The sequence below is a fragment of the Cavia porcellus genome, unplaced genomic scaffold (assembly GCF_034190915.1).
Source record: "Cavia porcellus strain 051 isolate PalLab524CR breed Dunkin Hartley unplaced genomic scaffold, mCavPor4.1 scaffold_25, whole genome shotgun sequence".
Taxonomy (NCBI): Eukaryota; Metazoa; Chordata; class Mammalia; order Rodentia; family Caviidae; genus Cavia; species Cavia porcellus.
The window spans coordinates 47,865,277-47,887,419 of record NW_026947508.1 but is presented as its reverse complement, the minus strand read 5'-3'; the positions used below and the strand labels follow the sequence as shown (position 1 = coordinate 47,887,419).

The 22,143-nt window shown below is 42.6% G+C and overlaps 1 protein-coding gene across 6 annotated transcripts in view; it reads left to right on the top strand.

Moving 5' to 3' along the window:
• LOC134470267 (sodium/glucose cotransporter 4-like) overlaps positions 1-22,143 on the top strand; it is a 57,757-nt gene that overhangs the window by 17,397 nt on the left and 18,217 nt on the right. For 4 of the 6 annotated variants that reach the window (XM_063235198.1, XM_063235195.1, XM_063235199.1 and 1 more), the window contains exons 2-6: positions 6,909-6,996; positions 8,234-8,380; positions 9,941-10,038; positions 16,993-17,199; positions 19,077-19,148. In XM_063235198.1, coding sequence (XP_063091268.1) covers positions 17,083-17,199; positions 19,077-19,148 — 189 coding nt within the window. In that variant the 5' untranslated portion in view covers positions 6,909-6,996; positions 8,234-8,380; positions 9,941-10,038; positions 16,993-17,082. Of the gene's footprint in view, positions 1-6,908; positions 6,997-8,233; positions 8,381-9,940; positions 10,039-16,992; positions 17,200-19,076; positions 21,832-22,143 lie in introns of those variants that run through there. The other 2 variants (XM_063235197.1, XM_063235196.1) reach the window with 2 other exon arrangements.

Genomic DNA, 22,143 nt, shown 5'->3' with positions numbered 1-22,143 from the left:
AACAATGATATCAAGAATTACAGCCTCACTGTTTGATATTTACTAGTGAGGCATAAGCCAAAACTCTACATTAACATCTGACAAAATGGAGTTTGTTTTAATATTGGCTGATATTGTTACATATACAAACTGTAGTATCACCTCCCAAGGAAAATGAATACTCACATTACAGTATGTTTCCATCCAGGACTGTGTGTGTGCTAAATATGAATCATACAAAAACTTTAACATTCACAAGAGTAGCCTAGAATGAATGCTTGCTCAGACTCATGCTACTTGGCCGCGTGTCAGCTTCTGATTCACTGAATCTAGATAGAGACATGAATTTGCAATTCATATTTCTTTCTTTCTCTTTCTTCCTCTCTTTTTCTTTCTTTCTCTTATTTTTCTTTCCTCTTTTGAGACAGTCTCACTAATTTGCTCACTCTGACTTTCAACTTGCCAACCTCCTGTCTCTAGTTGTAATTATAGGTTTTCAAGCATGAGCCACTATTTTCAGTTTATTCTTCTTTTTTTAAACACTCCTTGTAATAAAGCTTTGATTTTCACTGTGAGTCGTCCAAATACAATTTAGTAGACTTAATGTGTTTCCAATGTATTTGTGTTCCATAACTTATTTTTAAATTTCCATATCATTGACTTTCTAAAAGGAGCAAAAACAGTTTCCTTTTTTTAAAGTTGAGTTCCAGAAATAATTGGGAAAATTAATAAAAAAAACAAAATGTTACACTTATTAAAGGAAAAATTCTGATACTGAACAGTATACCTAACATCTATAGGCAAGGGGGCTTCTGAACTGTGAATCTGAAAATAAGGCAAATCTACCTCCCTGGGATCCGAATGGCCGTATAAACAAATTGAGATACTTTCTTGGAGTCAAACTGGTGAGGACTAGCTCAGGCAACAGTAAGATTTAGATTTCTTAGACCCCCAGTCCTCATGCTCTGCATTGTAATTAGTTGGAAAAGAGATTTGCAGGCATAAGGCCATGGTTTAAAGTTACATGAGGCAAGGATAGGCTACCTAAAAGATGCAGGTCTGGATTTGATTATTTGGAGGTGAAGGCACTTGAGGAGCACCAGGTGAATTCCCCACCACGTGCCACCTAAGCTGCCTGTATTAGTGCTGATGGGCTCTTCTTTGCCTGTGCACCACACTTCCAGCTCCTCCACTGCTATGAGGAATGTGGGAGACAGACTGACTAATTCATCTTCAGAAAACCAACCTCACAGAATGAATGGCATGGGGAGTGCTCATTTTTTAACTAAAAAACTAAAGTTTTCTAGAATTATGAACTGTCCAACCCAAAAGGTATGAGAAGTGTGTGGACATTTAGATTTAAATCCTAAGTTAAATTAAAATGTATTACATTTAAAATTGTGGTTTTCAATCACAGCAGCCACATTTCAAGTCTTCAGCAGCGACAAGTGCTACCGTTTTGCACACCAGAAATACAGAACATTTACATTACTGCGTTGTGTTTTACTAGAAAATGGTAATCTGATTGCTAAATACAGTAATATACTATTCAAGGCCAACTCGGTCTTCTAACTGTCCAATCAATGCCGATCTGATACAGAACTTGGTATTTTATCCAGAAAAGCCACCAAATGTTTTAATCTTCGTCACATCACTGAAGGTTAACAGCATGGAAACAATGAAGTCTGCTACATGGTTCTACCTTGTGTTTAATTCCTGATATTTCCCATTCCAAAGAGAACAATCCCTGTAGACCTACAATCCTACAGAAATCTGTAGAGGAGGGAATGTTGTCAATTTACACAATCAAACGTCTTAAATGACATGGGCTTTCTGAGTCACTCCCTTTTTGTATCAAACACACATATTTCTTTGTGTTGTGAACTCCTCCTACCTCATGGAAAAACCCGAGATGATGCTCCTAGGGCTTTTTATATTCTAACTATAACACATAGCTGAGGCACGTGAGCTGCTGTGCCCAAATATCATGAAAACTCCAGCCTCCACTATTATTTTCATTAGATTAGATTAGGGAAGAGATATTTGGAAGGGTGAAATTAAAGAAGAAATAAAACAATACCTACAATTCAATGAAAATGCAGACACACATACCATATCCTGTGGGATGTAATGAAAGCAGCCCTAAGAGGAAAATATATAGCAATAAATTGTCACATTAAGAAAATGGAATGAGCACAAATAAACAACCTAACTGTACATCTCAAGCTTCTAGAAAAGGAAGAGCAAGTCAAACACAAAGCTCATAGAAGAGAAGAAATTGTAAAGATCAGAGCAGAAATTAATGCAATTGAAAATAAAAAACTACAAAGAATTAATGCATAAAAGAACTAGTTTTTGAGAGAATAAACAAAGTCGATAAATTTCTAGCCAAACTTATCAAGAAAAAGAAAGAAAAATTCAAATTCATGCAATAAGAAATGAAAAGGAAGAAGTTACTACAGGTCCCATGAAAATTCAAAAGATCATGAATTCGTACTTTAAAAATCTTTACTCACATTGGGTGGAAAGTGCAGAGAAAATAGATTTCTAGAAGCATATGAACTACTAAAGCTCAATCAAGATGATATAACAATTTTGAATAACTCAGTATCAGCTATTGAAATTAAAAATGTGATTAAAAACTTACCAACAAAAAAAGTCCAGATCCTGATGGATACAAAACTGAATTCTACAAGAAATTTAGACAAGATTTAATGCCAATAGTCCTCAAACTCTTCATTGGAATTTAAAGTGAAGCAAATCCTTCCTAACTCATTCCTGGAGGCAAGTATCAAGCTGATACCAAAACCAGAGAGAGACCCAACCAAAAAGGAGAACTATAGGCGAATCTCACTAGTGAACATTGATGCAAAGACTGGCAAATAGAATGCAGCAAATCTTCAAGACAACCAAGTAGGATTTAGTCCAGGAATGCAGGGATGGTTTAACATACAAAAATCAAAAAAATGTATCACACCACATCAACAGAGCCAAAAATAAAAATCACATGGTCATCTCAATAGATGCAGAAAAAGCTTTTGATAAAGTTGAAAGTCTGTTCATGGTAAAAAAAAAAACCTACAGAAACTCGGAATAGATGGTACCTACCTCAATCTCATAAAAGCCATTTATGACAAACCAACAGCCAACATTATACTAAATGGATAAAAACTGAAACCTTCACTCTAAAATCAGGAACAAGACAAGGATGTCCACTATCACCACTGCTATTCAACATAGTTCTAGAAATACGAGCCAGAGCAATCAGACATGAGGGAGAAATAAAAGGAATAAAAATAGGAAAAGAAGTTAAATTATCATTATTTACAGATGGCATGTTACTCTACATAGAAGACCAAAAAAACTCCCTTAAAAGACTACTAGAGAGGGCTGGGGATTTAGCTCAGCGGCATAAGCACCTGCCTTGTAAGCAGGCAGTCGTGAGTTCGATCCCTGGTACCGGTAAAAATGAAAAAGACAAAAAAAAAAAGAAGACTACTAGAGATAATAAGCAAATTTAGCAGCATAGCTGGATACAAGTCAACACTCAAATATCAGTAGCATTCTTGTACACAAACAAAAAACTTACTAAAAGAGAAATTATGAAAATATCACCTTTCACAGTAGCATCTAAAAAAATCAGATACTTAGGAATAAACCTATCCAAGAATGTAAAAGACCTATATGCTGAAAATTATACTACTCTAAAAAAGGAGATTGAAGAAGATATTAGAAAATGGAAGGATATTCCTTACCCTTGGCTAAGAAAAATTAACATTGTGAAAATGGCCATACTCCCAAAACTGTTATACAGATTTAATGCAATCCCAATCAAAATACCATTAACATACCATACACATCTAGAGAAAATATTCCTAAAATTCATTTGGAAACAGAAGAAACCTAGAATAGCAAAGGCAATTCTGGGTAACAAAAGCAAGGTAAGAGGCATCTCAATTCCTGACCTGGAACTATACTACAAAGCCACAGTGATAAAATCAGCATGGCACGGGCAAAGAAATAGACATGAAGATCAATGGAACAGATTATAAGATGCAAACACAACTAAAAAGACACTCAGCCACCTGATATTGACAAAGGGGCTAGCCATGTTCACTGGAAGAGGGATAGCCTCTTTAATAAATTATGTTGGAAAAATGACTTTCCACATGTTGAAGACTAAAACTATACCTATGCCTATTACCATGCACTAAACTAAAGTCAAAATGGATCAAAGACCTAAATTTTAAAATACAAACACTAAATCTACTGGAAGACATGGTAGGTAGAAATCTTGGAGACATAGGGGTAGGCAGAGAATTCATGAACAGAATGCTAGCCACACGGGAAATGCTTCAAAGAATCAACAACTGGGATCTCATATTACTAAAAAATGTTTGCAGTTCAAAAGAAATCACCAACAAAGTGAAAAGAAAATCCACAGAATGGGAAAGAATTTTAGCTGACAATCCCTCAGACAAAGGACTTATATCCAGAACATAGAAAGAATTGAAAAACATCAAGCCCCCCCAAAAATATTCAAAGACCCTCTCCAAAAATTGACATCTGAGATGAACATATAGTTCTCATATGAAGATATACAAGTGGCAAATAAATACATGAAGAAATGCTCACCATCACTGGTCATTCAAGAAATGCAAATTAAAACAACACTGAGATTTCATCTTGCCCCAGAAAGAATGGCTGCCATGAAGAAATAAAATGTTAACAAATGTTGGCAAGGATGTGGGGAAAAAGGAACACTGATCCATGTTGGTGGGAGTGTAGAATGGTGCAGCCACTTTGGAAATCAGCATGGCGATTCCTCAGCAAACTAGGAGTGGGGAAGTCCCATTCAATACAGCTATTCACTTCCTGAGTATTTTCCAAGAAAAATGGAAACGGTCATGTCACAGTGATATATGTGCACCCATTTTCATAGCAGCACAATTTGTAATAGCTAAATCTTGGAAACAACCAAAATGCCCATTAACCACAGACTGGATGAAAAAGATGTGGTATTTTTATACAATCAAATATTACTCAGCAATAAAAATGGATGATCTTGAGGCAACTTGAGACTATCCTCATAAGTGAAATAAGCAAGACTCACATTAGTAAATATCACATAGTCTCACTAATATAAAAATTAATAAAAACTGTGAGAGTAATAAGATCCAAAATATATAATTGATATTGCAAAAATGAAAGGGAAGGAAAGTGCTCTAAAAGATATAGCTATACATATAAGTGTGTAAGATAAATGAACATATGACTAAATTTTTGTTGGATCATTAAACAGAATGGTTTACACCATCAATGTTTGTGTGTCTATCTACTTTTTCTGCTTTGGTTTTGCATCTTGAACAACCATTTCTAATATGACAATATGTAACATATCAACTAGCGAGTTCTTAGTGGTTTTTTTTTTGAATTCTGTATTATCTTACCTTTTCTTCTATTTTGTTTTTTTTTCTTTCTTTAAATAAGTAAAAAATAAATAAAATAAGAAGAATCATGACTCATCTTCCATGTAAAAATAGATAAAGCTTTTGGATTCCAACATCTATAATATTAATAATGCTATAATGCTGCATCAAATATAAAAATTGAACTCAGTTCAAATTCTTCAGCCTCACATCCTGTCCCAAACTAATCCTGCATATCCTGAAAGGCTGTCCTCTGGGCTCAGAAAGCCACCCATGTTGTTTAGAAGTCTCACTTTTTACTGCCTTACGTTTATAGAGGCTGCTTAAGAATCGGAAGTGACCGATTCTTAAGCAGCCTCTATAAACGTGAGAGCCCTGAGAGTCCGTGAGAGCCCTGAGATATTAAGTCTCCTTTCTTCCTGAGTCCTTCTTGCACACACAATGAGTGTATACTGAATGCATATTGAGGGGATGATGAAGAAGGAGCCCTCGTCTCCCATCTCCACGGAACTCAGGTACAGTACACTGAGGGAGAAAGCACACTGACCCTGTAGTTGGGGGTCCTGAGTGTTGGTCTTCGTCCTGCCATACACTCACCTTGAGGCCTGGGAAACTTGTTGACTTCTCATACCGCCTTTCCTTCCAATGGAAAGCAGGAAAATGACAGGGTTTGTGGGTAAAGGCAGTGAGAGAATGTTCACTGTTCAAAATGGCCTATGGCTGGAACTCCTAGTATGCCTCCATATACTTTCCTCTTTTTATATGAATTCAAAGACTAGAGCTTATTGACAAGACACAGATCATTTTCCATCTGTCTTAGGTACTTTGCTGTCATTGAGAAAAACACCCAAAACCCACATTTTAAGGAGAAGTTTATTTTGGATTACAGTTTCAGTGAATTTAGTCCATGGTCTTCTGGCTCTAAGGTTGAAACAGCATGGCAGATCCACATTGTGGGAGCAAGTTGTTTGTGGCCTGACTGCCAGGATGTGCAGAGAGAAAGAGCTGGGTTGAGAATACACCCTACCACACGATGTTCCAGTTGCCCACCTCTTTCAAAAAGTCCCAACCTCAAAATATGAGATGTTTGGGGGAAGATTTTAGATCTAAATCATAATACCATCATCCTAATCCTATATGGCTAGATACTGCCATGTGACTCAATCTTGACCAACAAGGTATTAGTGAAAATTTTATGCGGAGCTTTCAGGAATTATTCACTGGAATTTAGAAACAATGACTGTAGTTTAGATAACCATGTTAAACAAGAATATGTATGACAGTAGAGCAGTAAGATTAAAGGAGCAAAGTTCTTTTAAAAATTATAAGCTGAGTAATTTTTATCTCTAATATGACTTTCAATACTCTTTCTAGGGTTGGTTTGGTGGACATAAATTTCTTCAGGTGTTCTTTGTCATGGAAGTATTTTGTTTCTTCTTTGAATTGGAAAGAAAGTTTTTCTGGGTATGTCAATCTGGGTTGAAAGTTGTTTTCTTTCAGGGTTTGGAATACTTCACTCCAAGTTCATCTTAACTTGAGAGTTTGGGCTGAAAAGTCTGCCATGAATCTAATGGATTTTCCTTGATAGGTGAGTTGTGTCTTTACTCTAACAGCTTTTAGTATTCTGTTCTTAGGTTGTATGCCTGAAATTTTAATTATTATATGTCTGGGTGTAGATTTACGTTGTTAGTGTGTAAAATAGCCATATTACTAAGTTTTTGTTGGATCATTGAACAGAATGGTTTGCACTCTCATTGTTTGAATGTCCACTTTCTATGCTTTAATTTTGTGACTTGAACAGCTACTTTTCTTCTTTTTTCTTTTTGAACCATGGATTGAACTCACAACCTTGCATTTGCCAGACAGGCACTTATACCACTGAGCTAAATCCTTGGCCCTAATGAACAGTTCTTTCTAAGATGATAGTATGTAATTTATCAACAAGTGATTTCTTAGCATTAAATTTTTGAAATTTTGTATTATTTCTATCCTTTTTTCTCTTTTGATTTCTTTTTTCTCTTTAAATAAAAAAACTTACAAGCTACTGCACAAGTCTTGCTTTGTCCATATTCAGACTTACACGAAAAAATCTTTCACATCTAAACTGCTTTATTAATGAAATCAATTTAGGACCTTATATAGTGGGCCCCTGACTTATAAACTTAATTTATTCATGAAAGCTGATTGTAACTCAAGTTGGCTGTAAGTCAAAGTTAATTTTTGCATAAGAAATGATGGAAATACCCATAATGCATTTTGTACCACCCAAAGTACACCTTAACTCACTTTTTCCAATAAAAATAGTAGTATGATGTACATAGTTTATCAGAAACACCAATAATTGTCCTAGTATATTCACAAAAAAGTTATAAAATATGCCTAGTCTACCAGAAACAACAATTGCATATTGTACTCACTGTTCAAGTTGACATTTTTGGCTGTAAGAAGGGAGGATGAAATGGAAGGTGGTTACTGTTTGGAAGGAGAGTTACCTTCCATAAGAACACCTGAAATCTGGCTCTCTGCTGTTCTTTCTCTTCTTGGGAGAGTCTGTAGCCTACTAGGACCTTCTTCTGCTTCACTAGATCTCAACATTTTCAAAACTAAAAACTGGTTTAAGATTGTTTGTTTCTGTCTTTTCTTTAACACTATTCTATAGTATGACATGGAATTGTCACTAAACAAGTTAGTGCAATGATTGGCTTTTTCTCTTTCTGGGTGGATCTTCTCTATAAATGTTTATAGCTCTGTCCATGTTTTCAGGATTTTCTTTATTTCTAAAGAGTATTGTGGCACTGACTGTTGATATTCCCCTTCCTCTTCAGAAAGATCCTTGGCATTCATTCTCTGTTGCTGTTCCTGAAGTTCCTCTGCAGATACTTCTGAATATTCCTCCATTAGTTTCTCACAACCACCAGTGTCTACCTGCAAGCCTACCAACTCTGAAATAATGACAATGTCTTCAACCACAGGTCAGTTGAAGGCTCAGGCTCCCCTACAAAGCCTTCAAAGTCTCTCTCCTCTATAATTTTGAGCAGATCCAGTGTCCTTAGATATTGGCTCAGGATTTCACAATTAACTACACACAGGGAAGGGTGCTGTAACATTCCTTCCAGAACTCTTTAAGGATTGAATCAGATTGAATCAGCATCCATGAGCTCCACATTTCAAGGTCATTCTCCAGTCAAAATCTTGGGTTCCTCTGAATCCCCTTGGCAAACTCCTTGTGTAAGGAACTTACATGTTATTTATTTCTTTCCTAGCAAGGACCAAGTGCTCTTTAGAGGGCTCTTCAGAACCTTTAGAGGAAACCATTTTCTGAAGAAAACTATTTTCTGAAGTACTGGTGAAGAAATACTACCATATACACTCAGATCTAATCACCTGCCAAACCTATTTGAGGCCTTTCTGGACATTGGAATTTGTCCTGATCACATGGCTTTGCTACTGCAGTGTGAGCATGGCTCAGGATCATGTGGACATATGTAGCATGTCTCCCACACATGACAGCAAGGAGAAAATGCAGTAGGAGCTGCTATGAAGGGGTAGATGCAACTGATGTCTCAAGATGGCCCTATCATGTAGATCATGCTGTACCCAATACAGAGAAGCCAGGCTCTCCGACGTGAGATAAATCATCCACTTTACACACCAGGTGAATGTGGAGGTTGTTGTGAATTCAGGGGTGCACAACTTTAAAGTTCATGAAATTGAACCTTTGCTCCTCTTCCAGCTGGTTCCCCACTTCCTGCATGAGTCTTGGGACCTGGATACTAGAAGGAGTCTTCTGGATAATTTAATCTATGGTGCCTTAGAGCTCTGAAGTTACTAGAAACAACTTCAGACATCCCACTTCACAGATGAAGAAACAGAGCTCACAATGACACAGAGACTTACCCAAGGTCACATAGGTGCCAGTGGGCAAAGTTCAGTCTTTCCCCCTTTTCTAAGCTCCAAACTTCCTAAACTCCCATGTTTCTACAAACATCTAGCACCGCCTTCTCTTTTTGTGTGTAACAGGATTCATTTTACCTCCCCAGCTTTACTAAAGTATAATAAACAAATAAAAATAATTTATATTTAAGTTGTAATAACTTGATGCAAGCACCATGCATTTAAAAATGATGGCCTCAATCAAATTGATCTACACATCTATTATTTCTAGTTACCATCTGTGTGTGGTAAGAATATTTAGAATCTAATTTCTTAGAAACTTCAAGTATACAGTATGGCATCATTAAGCACACTTGCCATGCTGGTTCACCTTGTAGCAGAAAGTCTGGGCACACATCCCTGAGAAACCTGTTTGCCCAGCTGTGTGAAGCAAAGCTGAAGCCCTTTTGGCTTTGAGCTGTGTCTCCCTTTCTACTTATCCCTGGGAGCTTGGGGAACTCTGAGCCCAGAGAAGGCTCTTCTTCACTGCCGTCCCTCTGAAACCAAGTGAACTGGAGTAAGATTTCAGGGCGTGCCCTGCCACCTCCCCAGGGCAGGGCCAGTGCTCACCCACAACCTTGCCTGAACTGTCTCAGCAGCTGCTAGAGGCCAGGCCACAGTGACGCCACATCTCTGCAGCCCAGGACCCAGAGGCTGAGAAACCGGACTCCAGGAGGCTTGAGGCTGTGCTGGGCAGGTAAGAGGCAAATGAGTTTTTAGTGACTAGATTATATAACTCTGTTCCATTTTTTTTTGTCCTCTTTTCACAATCCCTGGTTCTCTGACATCATGTTGCTGATTTTTCTTCTATATAATACTGCTTTTCTCTGGGAATTAAACATCTAACTCATCTCCCAGGTGCCATCTGGACACAGGAGCACTCCAAATGCTTGGCCTCCTGGTGACTGGGGAAGGTCACCAAGAGGAAGACAGTGGGTGCCCATCTTGGCCATCATAGATGGTGTGTTTTCCCCTGCAGGATTTGGCCTTGCTTCTTTCTCTGTCATTAACTATGCTCTGCAAGTGGCTGAGGAGAATCACAGGGTACTGCATTTGAGTTTGAACTGAATCAAACACAAGTATGTACAACATCAGCAGAATCTCTAGATCCTGAGATCTGCAGGCTGGAGCAGAGCATGGTCCAGGCAGGAAAGGAAGGATGAGGACTAGGGTATCAGTAAGGAGAGAGACAAAAATCTCTAAATCTGGAAGGGGAGCCCATGCTCAGGGTGCTCCTGTCCCCAGTCCAGCCCCTTTGCCTCTGATTAGAGATTCCACAAGGATCAACATAGAGCTGATTCCTCTCCCACCACCAGGAAGTGGGGTAGAGTAACTTTCACAGTCAGACAAAAATCCAAATTAAAAACCCAAGCAAGCCACAGAGACTAGCCAATAAATCATTCTTACCTAAAAATGGGAATAATGAGGCCAACTTGCATTGTTCATGTGTCAGCTGAGATCATATCTATGCTTCCACCTACATAGTTGTAAACATCAGTCTCCTTGGCCTTCATTGTTCTGGAGAAGGAAGTTGCCAGCTCTACTGAGTGTGGTTTTTCAGGAAAGACTTGTAAATAGTCAGGATGAGGCCAGCAGTAGGTACACAGAGCCTGCCCAGCATTTTGCTTGGAGCCAGCAGTCAGAGGAACGCCTAGGCAGCAGCAGAAAAGTGACTTCTCTTCCATATGAAAGTCGATTCTGTAGTGTGATGGAGGATACCAGGGCTGAGGACCACTTTGAACAGTCACCATCAGATGGTTGCCTTGTACACAGCATTGATGCTTCCTTCCCTGGGCAAAAGGTGCCCACATGACCTATCCTGGTGGCAACATTACTCCCTTGTGGTGGGGTCAAACAAGGCTACTTCTTGCTCATGGCTCCATGCAGGGAATGGGCAGGTAGAGCACTATGCATTGAGTAAGGGAAAGACTACCAAAGGAGCAAGGAGCACCCCAAAGAGGAAGACACTTATGTCAGCATGCTTGTGTCACAGTAAAACCAGCCAGGACCGATCCCCGCCACCTCCTCCCTCACTCAGTGCCATGTCTGCCTCAATGGTTGCACCGCCAGGCACTTCATCCACATCCATACCCCATGCTGCCCGAGCCTTACCTTGTCCCAATCACTGGGGATGTGAGTACCAACAGATAAGCAGAAAGCAGTGTGCAGGGCTTATATCTAAAACAGAAACCCCGAATCTTATTCACAGATAAATGGGGAGCAGTCTGAAGTTAAGAATGTTTTGGGTTGGGGACTGGGGAGAGCCTCTGAGCACGGAGGATGGTAGAGGAAGCAACACACACAAAGACTCGATGGGGAAGGTGTACATGGAGCCTCTGGGAGCATCGCTTTACGGAGTTTAGTGGGAAGAAAGCACAGAAGTGTCCTGACCCAAGCTCTGGGTTGCCTGGGAGAAGTGAGAGCCTCCATGGGAGAAGCCTGCAAAGGAAGAAGGTGCCCACAGGACACTGGTCCTGTGGACCAGCTGACAGAGACAGCTGGAGAGCTTGAGATAGAGAGAGGCATTTGTTCTCTGGGTGCCAGAGAATGGGCAAAGGGGAGAGAGCAGAACAAACTGCACGGCGAGGGTGGGAAGCGGGGAGACGTGAGCTGACATTTTGGGTAGCGACCTTGAGGACAGCAGGCTTGTAGGAGCTCCACTTTTAAGAATTTTCAATGAGGGTGAAGAAAAAAGCCTAAGGGAGATCTAGGCTGCAGATGCCAGAAAGAGAGATCTGGTTGTGCATGTACAGAGACCTGTTCATGGAATGAACCAGGCTCAAAGAGGGACCCTTAAAGCAATTTTCTTAAACAGTTTGTTCAATGGACTATACTTCCTTTATCCCTCAAATTCAGGGAGTTCTCTAAATAACCTTATGACATAGAAATTCTACTCTCACACTGAGTCTGAACACACAGCTTCCATTCAGCTATGATTCAGAAACGATAAAGTCAAGTGCCTTAGATGACCCAACACTTCAATCTGCACTCAAAGCCAAGACGTCTTTCTGCAGGGGCTGTGCCCAGCAAGAGCTGGCAGCCTCAGAGCCGCTGCTTTGGTGAAGAGGTCATTGTCAATGTTTCTCCCTCTTCTCTCCCCTCGGTCAGCCATAGGCTCTTTCTGGGTCTCAAGACGGAGTCGGACTCTGGTCCATGGTGGGAAACTCTCCACAGTTCCCGCCAAATTTCCTGGAGCAGGTAGCTCCACATCCTCCCACTTCTTATTGAGAAAACGACAAATACATTTCCAAGGGAATATCTGCATCCAGTTCTTAGTATTTGTTTACAGATCCTCCTCTCATTTAGCTGTAATTTTGCATAATTTTCCTACATATTTTATTGTAGTAAAATTTATATAACATAACATTTACTGTTTTTACCAATACAGTTCCATGGAATTAAAATATTAATTATATTGTGCAACAATCACAATCATCTGCCTCCGTAACTCTCTTTATCTTCCCGAACTGAAACTATTAAACGTATTAATTCTTCTTCGCCCACCCTTGGCAACCACTATTTTCTTTCTGTCTCTATGACTCTGATTACTCCAGGTAACTCACGTAAGTAGAGTCATACAGTATTTGTCATTTTGTGACCATAGTTAGCAGAAACCCTTCAGATCCACTCATGTCATAGCATATATTAGAATCTTTTCCCTTTTTAAAGCTGAATAATATTCCTTTGTAAGTATACATTTTGTTTATTCATTCATTAATAAACACTTAAATTTCTTCCAATTTTTGGCTATTATAAATAGTGCTACTGTAAATATGAGAGTACAAATATCTCTTTAAGACTGTGCTTTCACTTTTGTGGGAGTATATACCCATATACCCACCAGTGGATCAGTTAGTCAAAGTAACCCTGTTTTTAATTTTTTTGATGAACTTCTGTATTGTTTTCTATAAGGACTTCACCATTTTATATTCCTACCAGTGTTGCATAAATGTTGCAATCTCCACACTCCTTAGCTACAGGAATATTTTAGTTAAAAAAATAATCAATCCATTGGGTGTCACATGGTATTCCATTTGTGGTTTCAATTCTTACTGCCCTAATTAGTGAAGTCATGTGCTCGCTGGCTATTCATGCAACTGCTTGGGAAACTCGTCTATTCAAGTACTTTTCTCATTTTACAATAACTTGTTTTTTTTTCTTTTTTTGCTTGACTTGTTTATCAGAAATCTTTATATATTCTAGATTGTAATCCCCTATTAGATACATGATTTGCAAATATATTCTCTAGATTAGCTTTCCTTCCCATTGACAGTGTTCTCTGATGCACAGAGGGCTTTAATTTTGATGAAGTCCAATTTATCTTTTCCTTTCCTTTGTGGCTGTGTTTTTGGTGTCTTCATTGCTAAATCTAGTACCATGAAGATTTTCATCTGTGTTTTCTTCTGAGTTTTACTCTTCCACTTAGGTCTTCTATCCATTTTGAACTATTTTTTGTATACAGTTGGGAAGACAGGTGTAACTTCTTTCTTTTCTGAGTGTATCTACAGTTTTCCTCGCACCATTTTCTGAAAAGATTGTCCTTTCCCCACTGAACCATCTCAACACTTGTCAAAACCACTTCCCATATATGTAAGGGTTCATTTCTGGGTTCTGTATTCTATTCCATTGATTTTTAAGGCTACAGAGTATTGATCACTGCAGTTTGGTGTTAAATTTTGCAATCAGAAAATGTGAACCTTTCACCTTTGTTTTTCTTAGTTGACGTATTATATATGGTGACTTGAAGGGGACTTTATAAGTTTAGTATACTTCTATAATTTTCTTTTTTTAAGAGCAGAGAACATTTATTGGGGGAAAGAAAACTATATTTTGAGGGGGAAAGAAAGCTTCTGTCTGTCTGCCCGATATTTTTCTAAATATTTAAAAACCCACTCCTCTCTTTATAAAGCATTCCCAGTTACCTCACCAGGACTTTGCTGCCCCTTCCTCTGAACTCTTCAGCTAAAAAGGAAAAGGAGTGTGTGTGTTGATTGACTTTGTGCTGGATGTAATTGTCCTATGTGACTGTGTGTCTTGCCCACATAGTTGTGAATGATTACACATGTGTTCCTGTCTCAGTGCCTGGAAAACGGTCAGTTAAGCAAAAATGACAACCCTGTTAGTTCTCTGAGGTGATTGAGATCTGGCCAAGTGATGCCTACGTTTTGAATATCAGCAACTGCCTAACGTGCTCAGCTATCTTGAATGAGACCCTTCATGCCTGAATTTCATAATCTGTGATTTCCAACAGAAAATGTATACTGATCATAGCCATGTTTCCTTGGTGACTCTGTGTACGAAATCTTGGCTTCTATTCAAGAATGCCCTAGGCTGAGTTGATCTGTCCTATGTTAAAGGTCTGTTTGTCCCAATTAGGCCATCTTTTGCTTATTTTTCTACTCTCCTTAGTTTTAATGACACCCTACACCATCAGCCCATCAGCTGTGATCTTGCCTGTCTGTCTCTTCTGGTTAATTTATTTTCTAAATTGTAAATTGGGGTTCACATAACAAGACTCTGGACAAGTAAAAGTAAACAAGTCATGTGTAGGGTCCTATGGGCTCACTGAACGGTCAGAGGTTTGGGCTTTAAAATATCCACCATGGCTGTTTCAAAGCCTTTGTGCTCCCTCTGACACACAGCCCTGAGTTGATAAGTCCTCTGGTGAGCTGACACAGGAATTTTAGATGCACTGCAAGAGTGTCTGCCATGTGCCCAAATCAGCTGGTTTAGGATTAAGCCAAAGGTGCAGGGCTTGGGTCTCAGCCTCAGGTATGTGAGAGAGAGAGCGGTTGGGAAACAGGACATGTAGACAGTCCTTCCTGAGGAAGAAGTGCAGGACTCTCTTGGGTGCAGTCCTCCACCCCACTCTGAAAGAATGATCCTGGGACCCTTAGTTGTGGCATTTTTAGTGGCCTGAGCTCAGGGCAGTCTTTCTCTTCTCCATGAGTGACATCAAAGGAGCTGCCATACATTTCACCCTCAGGGACTGTAAAACTGACCATCTCAGGCTCTTGATCACCCACATCTTCTGATGTGACTAACACTGGCCCTGCTGCCTCTGCCCCTATCATTTATCTGATGAACTCTTTTTTTTTTTTTTTGGCTTTTTCATTTTTATTGGTACCAGGGATCGAACTCACGACTGCCTGCTTGCAAGGCAGGCACTTATGCCACTCAGCTAAATCCCCAGCCCCTATCTGATGAACTCTTATTCTCCTTTAAATATGTGTGAGGGATGCTACCTTTGCAGACTACTTCACTGTCCTTTGGCATCTGCATCCAATGCTAATGAGTGGAACATCTTTCTGAGTCCTGTTCCAGCTGGGGACTATCCTGAACTTCCTTTCAGATGAGTGCCCTACTTCCTGGGACATGGCATGTTCTGGGCTTATGTTCTGGGCTAAGAAAAGAGGGAAGAGGAGGTACAGGACCACACCATTCACTTCCCTTAATCTAATAAGAGAAGAAAAAATTATCTGCTCCTGCAATGGACTTCTCACAGTATGCTGTTGATGGAGGTACAGTGTCAGTGGGACCCCTTCATTCATCTAGCACAGGCCTTGGCCTACGTGGGTAGAGGTGCTTGCAGAGTGACCATCAGACAACTGAATCCTTCCAAAGGCAGCAGTGTCAGAAGGACCATGTGAAGAAGCTTGCCTTGTGCCAGGTGGCTGCGCTCCTCGGCTAGATGGTGTTAGTGTTAATTTCTCTGTGTTAACCTCAATAATGTGCAGCAATTCAGGGTTTTCAAAGATCTCAGAGGCCCCCATAACCTCACTGGTGCTGTGAATCAAGGAGATGTTGATGAGGAGCCTGGGCTTAAAGATATTCAGCAGGTTGTCCAAGGCCATCTGCATTTTGTTGTGGGATGCAGTTGGGAGGAGAAGTCAAGCTGCCTACAGAGAGCTTCTTCTCTCACAGAAGAAGATCTTCCCTTGGCCCATGGAACTCTGCCCTTTCCCTGAAGGCCGCCTAAATCCACCCACTTCATCTGTCACAGAATAGGAGAGGAAGTGTGGACCAGGCATCAGAAGAGGTGAACTGTGGCCTTGCCTTGTGATATGCAGCCCTGCCTCTTCCTTGGAATATACATCTGTGTCTTTCTGGGCCTTACGTTTCTCCACTGTAAGAAGGGAACGTGGCACCTGGAGGGTCAGGATGGTGGGAGTGTACATGGTGGTGGCTGCTCAGCAAAGGTGCTGGTGCCCTCTTCCCCTCTCTTCCTTTGTCTTCTTCTCACTGAGCAAAGAAAAAGTGCATTGAACAGATGATTAAGAAACCTGAACTCCAGCCCAGCTTTACCTGTACTTCCTTGAATCTCAGTTTCACTTGCATACAGCAAGAGTTTGAACACTATGGTATCTGAAATCCTTCACAACTCTTGGATTCCAGCATTCTTCTGCCTTCCTCTTTCTTTTTTCCTCTTTCCCCAGTACTTTCGAGGGGGGAAGGAGACCTGTTAAGTATGTGCGTGCATGGTGTGTATATGAACATGTGTGTGAGTACGCTTGTGTGTGTGAGAGAATCCTGTCACTGGTTGGGTGGTGGTGAGGAGAAAATGGGCAGGACATTACCGTGAGCTAGCAGAGCTCTGAGCTCTGAGCTCCCTCAAAGGCTCAAGGTGCTTGGGGCTGTTTAATCATTAAAGGAAAGGAATGAAGCCAGGAGAACCTCAAAGTCCAGCCTGCTAGGAACCGACACCAATAGATGAGCAAGGAGTCCTGAAGCTTCAGTGAACATGATGAAGACAGAGGCGGTTCTGCACTCAGCCCTGAGCTCTGAAAGTAGCCTGCACACCTATGACATCGTGGTTGTGGTCATCTACTTTGTCTTCGTCATCGCTGTGGGGATCTGGGTGAGTGGGGCCTGAGGCCAGGGCTGCAGAGCCGGGAAAGCAGAAGCACCTCTCATCTCTAGCCAAAGGCAAAGATGGGAAAGCAAGAGCAGACCATGTAACTAAAGGATCTGAGAGAGGGGAAAAAACCCTTCAGAAATCTCCCCCACTACGCCCCTGCTTCTTTCCATAGATGAGCAACTGAGGGCCAAAGAAGGCTGTGGCTTGTCTGAGGTCACAAAGCAAACCAGAGGCAGATCAGGCCCAGAGACTCCAGCCCTGCCTCCCTGTGTGTGTGCATCTGCTGCTGCCTTTGGCCTCAGCCATCATTGGCCACCCTGAACCCCATTCCTGCCTTTTTCCTCAGCTCAAGATCTGCAACTTGAGAAAAAAAAAAAAAAAAAAAAAAAAAAAAAAAAAAAACCTTGACCAGTCTTCTTTGGGTCATGATCAAGGAGCTAAGAGTCTGCATTCTTAGGGAAGGAAGGGTGCCAGACACATTCCAAGGTCCCACAGCTCTCCACTGATCACAGGAACCAGGGAGCTGTGGGCAGGGCCCAGGAAGCTGAGCTCAGGTCCCAAGTCCAACTGTCAAAGTCTCCTCTCTGAGTCTCAGTTTTCTCTTACGGACATGAAGAATAGGCTGAAGCCTCAGGAAGGGCAGGAAATGTGTGAACATGCACCTGGAGCCTGGCATGGAGGTGGCAGACAATAAGGGCTGTTATCATCACCTGTGCTCTCCTGACCTGCCAGCACCTTCAGACTGCTGCAGGGCAGACTGGACCGTGATTCCTGAGCCTTGGGCAGGTCAGGAACCCTCCCTGAGCCTCCACCCCATCCTCCCTCCCTAAGAGGAAGTCATAGTGCCTGCCTTCCAACATTCCTGAAGGCAGAATTGGGCAGACAGGTGCTCAATAGCTCCCCAGAGGTAGCCTGGGTCAAAAAAGACCAACTGTGCTGTGAATTGGACCAGTTACTCCCTGCCCCAGGGAATTTTTCTCCTCTGCGAAATGAATTTCCCTGGCCTCCAAGGGCATCAGAGGTAAGCCAGGAAAGTTCAAGCACAAGCTTAACAAACATCAGGCCCTACAAGAGTTAGCACTCCCTAATTACTTTCTCCTTTACTTTCCTGGAACTCAAGGATTTCTCCTATCTCAGAGCCAGGCAGGGACCTATTGCCCTCCCTACCAGTAAAGCTTCTGAGAGTTCCCCTTTTGCTGATCAGGGCCAGCCCTGATCCATGTACTGAGAAATCTCTTGTGTTCCTCAAATCTTTCATTTTTGAGAGCACAAACCTAAGAAGCCAAGTACTGACCACCTACTGCTATTTCCAGGGTCCTGGAGAGAGCTCAGAAGTGTGGCCTGATAAGAAACCAGGCTAAGTGAAGATCCTAAGCAGCTCCACTAATCCTGCCTAGAACCCATAGAGCCTTCCTCCAAATCAAACTGGTCAGAACAGCCACTGTCTGCAGTGTAGGAACCCAGCCAGGAGGAGGAGAAAGGCAAGCTCAGGAGAGGGAGCCACTATGCACCTGAAGCCCACATACCACAGGAGCCTCTGAGAGCCAGTACAGCGGAGGAAAGGATAAGGACATGCTAGCAGCCAGCTGGTACCCTTGCACAGCACTCGCCATTCACAAAGACTCTGGCCATCCTTACCTCCTTTGCTCTTCACCTCAGCCCTCAGGGACTGCTGAGAATCGCAAAGATGAAGTAACTCTCCCACTCCCAAGGACCTATAATTTAAAAATGGTGAAGTAGTCAGGCTGCTCTGTCCTGCCTGGGTTGTTAGTCTCTGTGTTCCCATAGTGCCTGCACCCAGGGACAGGAAATCTGGGGTGAGGGCAGAGACTGGAGAAAACCTTGAGAAGTGTTTATGTTTACCATTTCCTTTCCAGGCATCAATCCGTGCAAACCGAGGGACCATTGGTGGTTATTTCCTGGCAGGCAGGTCCATGAGTTGGTGGCCGGTGAGTGCCCTCACACATCCCCCTACCCACATCCCCCTGTCATCTTCTCTTGCCTGAGCCAAGGTACCAGCCTCCCATTGGGGTTCCCAATTCTAGACTCCTCTGTCACCCTAATCTACCCCACACTCCAAGTGGCCTTAATAACACAGCTTGACAAGCCCCACTAGAACCTTCTGAGTGTGGGTCGTAGGCTTTTTCTAGACCCACAGAAATAGAGCTAGAGTGTCCCTACCCTAGAGTAGCTCAGAGCTGAGTGGACAGACGGACTCATGAACAACATGATTAAGCTGGGCTAGATGAAACCCTCGGGGTCTCTTAAGAGCTTCAAGGTTGCCCCTGCACTGGGCAGTAGGCTGCAGTTTTGGGGGGTAAGCTCCTTGGGAAGGAGCCATTGAATAAATAGTCAAGTGAGGAGATTGAGGAGCACAGTCCCTGACTCCACATGAAACTAATCCCTCAAGTGTTCCTCCTGTTCTAGCCCATCAGACCACCCCACATTTCTACTGGTCCTCGAAACTCAATAGGATGGAAGGAGGTGAGCCCTGTTTGGAAAACTAGTAGTGGACTCATCAGTTCTGGTGGGAAATGAAGCTGTGTGCACACTCAGGCTGTGTGCACACCCAGGCCTGCCAGCCTCACATTCATTCATACACACTCAGGCACCCATACACATTCCTACAGGCCCACATACACACACACTTGCACACTCACACAGTTTCCTACTCACACACTCACACAATCGCACCCTCACACACACTCCCATGCAGTCTTACACATTTTCTCACACTCATTCTTGCATGTCCTCTTACAGTCACATGCTTCTTACTCTCACGCTCACACACTCATAGTCACGACCCCGCTCTCACACACTCCCTCCAGCACATACTCTAGAGAACTAAACCCATGGAAACAGCTCTGCTTAGCCAGGGACTCCCAAAGGGCAGTCCTGGAACCCACGTAGACACCAAGTACGAAGCTCATCAGGACAGGCTGTTCTGTCCGGCTCAGAAGAAAGCCTAGGCCCTGCTGCCCAAGCTCCAGCCTGCAGAGGGCAGAGTGTCGGCCCAAGTGGGCCTGAAGAAAGCCAGGCTTCCAGCAGGAGCTGTCTCAGCAGGGCTCCCAGGGACCCATGAGCCCCACACAGTAAGTGCAGTGTGCTGCTGCCACCCTTGGGGGACCAGTTGTGAACTGTGCCTCCGACACCTGAAGCTTAATCTAACCTGAGCCAGGTTGGGTGCAGTTCCAACCCCAGATGCCTGAAATAATTAACTCCATGCTCAGTTCAGCACTATTGCAGCAGCGTGCCCAGGGGTCTTTCTTGCCTGTGCTGACGCTGTGCCCCTGCAGAGTGTCCCAGCAAGGCTGTCAGCAGAAGAATAGCAGCCATCCCTGCTCAGAGAGGCCTGCGTGCTCCTCTTCTTCTTACCTTCCACATCTCCTGGATTAGGAGTGGGGCGTCCCGGGGAGGGTGAGATGGGCATGCCTCGTTCCTAGGAGAACCTTCTCTCCCGCAGCAGGGACCATGCACTCTCTCTTCTGGCCCAAGGCTCCAGTCCATCCCTACCATCACCGTCGGGCCACCAGAGAGTGAGAGTATAAATGCATGCAAATGTCTGCATGTGTGTGTAACAGAATATGTGTAAGTATGTGTAGGTATGTGCATGCGAATGTATGTATGTGAGTGTGCACATGTGTAAGCATATGTACCTATATGGAATGTGTGTGAATGCAAGTTAGGTGTATAAGTGCATATGTGAGAGCAAGTATACATGAGTGTATGTGTATACATGTGGGTTTTCCTGTGTGAGTACATGTGCATGTGTGAACATGCGTATGTGAGTGTGCAGATGCAAGCAAGGGAGTGCATGTGAGTGTATATGTGTGAATGTGTGTGCGTGCGTGTGTGCACATATGTGTGTGCACATGTGTGTGTGCATGTGTGTGTGTGCACATGTGTGTGTGCACTTGTGTGTGTGTGAGCAGCACAAGGGACTCAGCAAGGTAGGGTCCCTCGCTTCCACACCTTTGCATGCCCTGCCACTTCTCATCTGAATGCCTCAGCCTTCAGACTTCTTACAGCCAGCCCCTCCCTACACCCTGGAAGAATGCACACTGGGAAAGAATGCACCCAGGTTCTTGGATGCTGCAGGTGAGGCTGTGTGAGAGGAAATGATTCTACCGAGGAGTCACAGGGTACAAAGCTGAGCACCCAGGCCTGCCCCAAGGCCTCCCCAGCCTCAGAGCCCCACCTCTGCCCCCTCCTCCCTCTCAGTGCTGGATTCCATCTAATAATAAGCACTAACATGGAGTAACTTCTTAGCAGGGGCTTTGCACAGTGGTTATGGGAGCCAGACAGCCAAGACTTTAATCTTCACTTGGTCACTTGGAAAAGTTTCTTATCAATGCCTCGGTTTGCTCAGAAGTAATATGTGGAAAACTGTGATAGTTTTCTGCTACGGCTACAAATACCTAAGATGATTAACTTGTGAAAAAAGGAATATTTCTTTCCACCTTCCCCCTCATCCCATGGCTAGGGAGTAAGAAGAAAAGAGGATTCTCTCCAAGGGTCACCTCCAACGACCTGTGGCTTCTCACCACCTAACACAGCAATGACAGTACCTGCCTTTATCGGGTTGTTATGAGGATTAACTGAGCTTATATGTCCAGTGCTTGGCAATACAGTGTAAGTGCTGTCTGCTGTGATCCTTGTCACCATAATTACCATTATCTTCCCTTCTATAACCTTACAAGACTTGGCCTCCCCTCTGAAGAAGAATAGGCAACTCAGAGGCCGGCCTGACATGTGCTCAGCCTCTGGGTCCCTCCTCTGCCCAGCCTTGCCATGGAATCTGCCCTATGAAAGCTGCCTGCCCACCTCCCCCTGTCTTTTGCCTGGAGGGTCTGAGGTTGATGCCCCCTGCTGTCCCTGGGTTCCCTTCTGTGCTCACTTTGCCACTTCTCTGGGTGGATTGGAGTCTGTGGCTTCATTTGTCTT